Source organism: Carya illinoinensis, chromosome 5 (assembly GCF_018687715.1).
Source record: "Carya illinoinensis cultivar Pawnee chromosome 5, C.illinoinensisPawnee_v1, whole genome shotgun sequence".
Classification (NCBI taxonomy): Eukaryota; Viridiplantae; Streptophyta; class Magnoliopsida; order Fagales; family Juglandaceae; genus Carya; species Carya illinoinensis.
Genome location: NC_056756.1, coordinates 32192086 through 32197179, shown reverse-complemented (window position 1 = coordinate 32197179; position 5094 = coordinate 32192086). Strand labels below are relative to the sequence as shown.

General features: G+C 36.4%; 1 protein-coding gene across 2 annotated transcripts; it reads left to right on the top strand.

Annotated features, from left to right (window-relative positions):
- Positions 1–554: 554 nt before the first annotated feature.
- LOC122310950 lies at positions 555–4395 on the top strand. 2 transcript variants are annotated; one of them, XM_043125234.1, is made up of 3 exons: positions 555–1116; positions 1778–2915; positions 4003–4395. In XM_043125234.1, exons 1-2 carry the CDS (start codon positions 1036–1038, stop codon positions 2876–2878), a joined length of 1182 nt encoding a protein of 393 aa, XP_042981168.1. In that variant the 5' UTR covers positions 555–1035; the 3' UTR covers positions 2879–2915; positions 4003–4395. The 2 variants fall into 2 exon arrangements, with proteins under 2 accessions (XP_042981168.1, XP_042981167.1); XM_043125233.1 differs by lacking the exon at positions 4003–4395 and having other exon boundaries at positions 557–1116; positions 1778–3530.
- The last annotated feature ends 699 nt before the right edge of the window (positions 4396–5094 follow it).

The following is a 5094-nucleotide window of genomic DNA, read 5'->3' as shown; positions in this document are numbered from 1 at the left end:
ACTGTATCTTTTTTTTATTTAGATTTTATAAATGTTATCTATTATCTATTATTCAAAATAAATTTTTTTGAACTGATTTATATTTAAAGATGAGATAAGATAGTTTTAAATAAAAGAGAAAAATTAAATAAATTATTATTATTATTATTTTAAAATTTAAAAATTAAATTAAAATAAAAAAGAAATGATTTATTATATTTTATATAAAAATTTAAAAGAATTATAATAACGAAATCAAATAAAATAAAAGGATTATGGAATCGAACGAGGACCTTAAGAGCTTAGATTATTCGTCGCGGAAAGAGCACTGGGGAATGCCGCATGTACACACAAAGACACGACACGGCAACAGGAAAAGGACGGCATCTGTGCTGAGTTGTGCCGGTCGGTCAATCAACGCGTGGGGTCGTCTTAAATAACGTTAACAACCCTGGTTCTGACGCTAACAAATATACGCAAAGCACGCCGCACGGTCTTTTTGGTAAAAATACATGTCTAGGTTTACTGGAATTATTGGAAGGATTGAAGGGATAATTTGGTATATATAAATAAAAATTAAAAGGAAAAAAAAAATTACGAAACAAGTTGAAGGCAAATCAAACGGGAGTGTTGTTTTGTATTGACACACCTTTGCCAATCCAGAGCGGCGCACAGATACAGCTTTTCTCTCGATTTTGCTTTGTTTTTATCTATAATCTCAGAAGCGCTGCTCATTCGTTGTTATTCCCTTCAAAACCACATTATTTTATGTTCGAATAATCGGTATTTGGGTGTTAATCTCTCTGTTTTTTCGGAAATATCTTGGTGATCTGTGAAAACTGGAAAGAGAGAGGCGGAGAGTTTCATTTTGTCTGTACTAAAGGGAAGATCGAAGAACTGAGCTGAATCGGGGCTGCTTTGTGGGCGTAGTGGGGCTGTGTGGGACGGGCATTTTTGGTCCTATTTTGGAAAGTTCGATCCGCTTTATTAGTTGCGGAGGGATCTGAAAAGTCAGGGTTTGTGACATAGAGAGGGAGAGACGGAGAAAAAAGAAAAATGTGGTGGATGATGGGTGAGACTGGAGGTCACTACTGTAACAAGAAAACCGATGATATTTGCGGCGATGTTTGTGGCCAGGTTTATTTCTCTTTCTTCATCTTTGTTTTCTAATTATGCCTCTGCGTTTACCATGGACTGTTGATCTGTTTGTTCCGCTAAGTTTTTTTTTCGTTTGAAATTACGTGATCGGGTTTTGTTTTCTGGCTATGTTTGGCTGCTGAGGAAAATCTAAAAAATGGATCTTAAAAATTTATGTAGCATTTGTTAACCCTTTTGTTTAATTAGAGTCGGTAAAATTGGTTTATCAACTCATTCTTCAAGTTCAATACGTTGTATTTTATTTCCCTCAGTTTTTCAGAAGGCAAGCGGAGTTTTAACATGAATTTCTCGGTTCTGCTGGTTAGATGTTCTCTGCCATGCTTGTGGACATTTTAGCGTTAGGGTTGGTGATTACAATTTTCTTTTGTCTGCATGTTATCTTGACAACGTAGATTTGATGGAAAGGGTTTGGAGATTTTAATTTCTAGACCCAACAATTTACTAGAACTTGAATTAATTTATCTATAGTGAGTAAAGTGATGAACAAATAAGTAGTTTTTTTGTTCTCTTTAATATTTTTACGCCTATGGAATTGATTGTCGCTTAACTCGGAGATTTCCTTTTTGGTCTATCTATGCGCTTAATTGTTTTTTCTATCTCAATTTAAGTTTTTGAAATATTCTCTTATGTAATATTGCAGGAATCAAACCGACTGCTGAGCATGTCAAGACTTCGCTGTCTTCTGCATCGTGGTTGGGACGTGAAAACCTTGCTCTTTCTTTTTGCATTCGTTCCCTCGTGCATATTTTTCATCTTTTTGCACGGGCAGAAGATCTCATACTTCCTGCGGCCACTATGGGAATCCCCACCCAAACCTTTTCATGTACTTCCACATTATTATCATGAGAATGTGTCAATGGAGAACCAGTGCAAACTTCACGGTTGGGGAATCCGCGAGTTCCCAAGGCGTGTTTTTGATGCAGTGTTGTACAGCAATGAGAAGGAAATCCTTGAACTACGCTGGAAAGAATTGTATCCCTATGTGACACAATTTGTACTCCTTGAGTCAGATTCAACATTCACAGGATTGCGAAAGCCTTTGGTTTTTGCCAGGCATCGAAATCAGTTCAAATTTGCAGAATCCCGATTAACATATGGGACAATTGGGGGGAGATTTAGGAAAGGAGAAAACCCATTTGTTGAGGAGGCATATCAGCGAGTAGCATTGGACCTGCTCCTCCAAAATGCAGGTATTGACGATGATGACTTGTTGATAATGTCTGATGTTGATGAGATCCCAAGCAGGCACACAATCAATCTCTTGAGGTGGTGTGATGACATACCTCCTATCCTTCATCTTCAGCTGAAGAACTATCTTTATTCTTTCGAGTTCCATGTGGATGATAACAGTTGGAGAGCTTCAGTCCACAGATATCAAAAGGGTAAGACAAGATATGCGCATTATCGCCAGACGGATGACATCTTGGCTGATGCAGGCTGGCATTGTAGCTTTTGCTTCCGCCAGATCAGTGAGTTTATATTTAAGATGAAAGCTTACAGCCATTATGATAGAGTTAGGTTCTCTCGTTATTTGAAGCCTGAAAGAGTCCAGAAAGTAATCTGCAAGGGGGCTGATTTATTTGATATGCTTCCAGAGGAGTACACCTTCAAAGATATCATAGGGAAAATGGGGCCTGTTCCTCATTCCTTCTCAGCTGTTCATCTTCCATCGTATCTTTTGGACAATGCAGAAAAGTATAAATTTCTGTTGCCTGGGAATTGCAAAAGAGAAAGTGGCTGAATATCGTCAACATGTTAAGATGTCTGTTCTTGTAAAGGTTAGTTGGGCTTGCAGTTTGCTTGACTTCTCATGGTGGTTCTAATCGAAAAAATTATTAACTGATGCATTACTGATTCAGCCTTGCCATTTCTCTGGCTAAATTATATCATTCTTTGGGAAATGTTTGGGAGCTTGGACAAATTCCTGGATTCTTGGGGCAATATTCTGTACATAACTTTTCCTTTTTAGTTGGGTTTCATTTATGATAGAGCATAACCATTCACTTGCGGAGTTTGCTGGGATGGGATCACAGGATGCTTGGGTTTATTTGGCATTGATATGTCATGGTTTCCCACTTGCACAGAAACAGTTTGAGGGCCTGCTATGTTCCCCCCTTTTGGGAGTTTTGTTTATGACCCAAACTTATTCATATGTGTTCTTTTAATCTTTGATTTGTCTTATCTTCTTTTTGAATCTTTTATTGATCATAATTCTTTCGTTATTTTTTTTTTCATGTCTTTTGAGATAGCAAGGATTTTGATGAATTTGGTCCACTTTTGTGTTCATAGCGTCGGTTCACTATGGCTGTATTTTGTTGGATTCTTTTCCTATTAGTTTTTTTGATCGGTATGTATTCTTTTCGTATTAGTTGAAGAAGTTATTAGTGAACTAATCCTTCTTTAGTTGTTAGTACTGTAAATTCTGTCTGCTGCATTCAACGGTTGTTTTTCTACATCGTACAAATTGTTAGCAGGCCAATTGTTCCCCATGTTATGCTTAAGAAAAGTATCCTATCATACCATTTCAAATTCCCCAAGAATTAATGTGTTTTGTTTGGTTAAAAATCTAATCTTAAGCTATCCTTGATTTGTGATTCTTTGACCATAATTGAAGAAATCTTAGGCAAATTTGAAATTTGTTAATTAGCTATGGTTTGGCATTAAGAGTCGATGTTTTGCATTGGGGAAATGGTGATCTTCACAATCGGATTGAGGGAAAATATGTTTTCTTGATCCAACTATGGTTCAAGAGTCGATGTTGTAGTATTTCTATTTCCATATTGAGCTGCTTTCTTTTGAGGTTTCTTATGGCCTGGGTCTGGGATTTGCGCACAGCTTGGATAAGAGCGTATTTGTATCTTGCAGCTTTAAATAGCTTTTGATGGTACGAAGTGTTATTCTGGTGGGTATGCTTTGCGAGCTATCAATTGTTCATCAGGATTCAGATGGTTCCACTCAATTTTAAGCCAATCCAATGCTTTAAATAAATAAATAAATCACTTTTGGCGGCTTGATATCACATCTCCCATATCCAAGCATTGGGATACTATAATCTGTGCACTTGATGCATGTGCGAAGGCATCTCTGCTTGAGCTGCTTGATAAGATCTGTTTCTACTGGTGGAGGTATATTGGCCCCACCGTCCATCGATGAACAGTGGCCTCTATTATTTGTGGATCAAAGAGAGATAGAGATCTTCACATCTATTTCTTGCATTGTCTTTGTTATTTAATGAGCTGGACTTGCGTGGCAAAGAAATACTCTTGTAGTATGGCTTTTTTATGTGGTTGTAGGAAGTTTCCTGCTGGGAATTGATGCCTTAGGCTGCAAATCTGGACACGAAGTTCCTCCTTGTTAAAATAGATGTAACTTCTAAAAGTCTGTCTCATCATGGGGAGAGAATAAAAGAAGTGGTGACCAACAAATGTGGAAAATTGAGCCAAGAGGCCGACAGCATATATCCAAACAAGGCCTAAACTGTAGGAACGTAAATAATTAAAACATAAAGGTTTCTTATCCATCTGTTTACATATCTTTTACTTTCTATTAATGACATGCAAGCTTGATCATAAAAATTATCTAGCATAAAAATTGTAGGAAAATTTATGTGATTCTATGGAACGCATCAATGCGTGGACGTGCACGTGCAGAAGAAACAACACATGAACAAAATAACAATAAACTTCATTTAAATTTGTTGGTTCGTGCACAGATATAAAATTAAAGCCTTCTAGAAACCTGTTGTGATTCCCCCTAAAATCCTACTTACAAGTGTATGAGTATCAGGTTTTTGTTAATTCGAAATAGTGAAATTTTAAGTGGAAGTCTTATACCATATACTTTTACTTAATTAACATGTAAAAAGTTAAAGTCATAAATAGATTTCATAAAATAAATTAACAAACTGATGTGACTTTATATAATATTTTAAATTTACTTTACAATAAAAATAATTTT

What these genes read in the sequence shown, in the direction of transcription:
- LOC122310950 (XM_043125234.1), top strand. Translation starts at nt 1,036, where the DNA reads ATGTGGTGGATGATGGGTGAGACTGGAGGTCACTACTGTAACAAGAAA. An exon ending in GCGGCGATGTTTGTGGCCAG is followed by an intron (nt 1,117 to 1,777) that starts GTTTATTTCTCT and finishes GTAATATTGCAG; the next exon opens with GAATCAAACCGACTGCTGAG.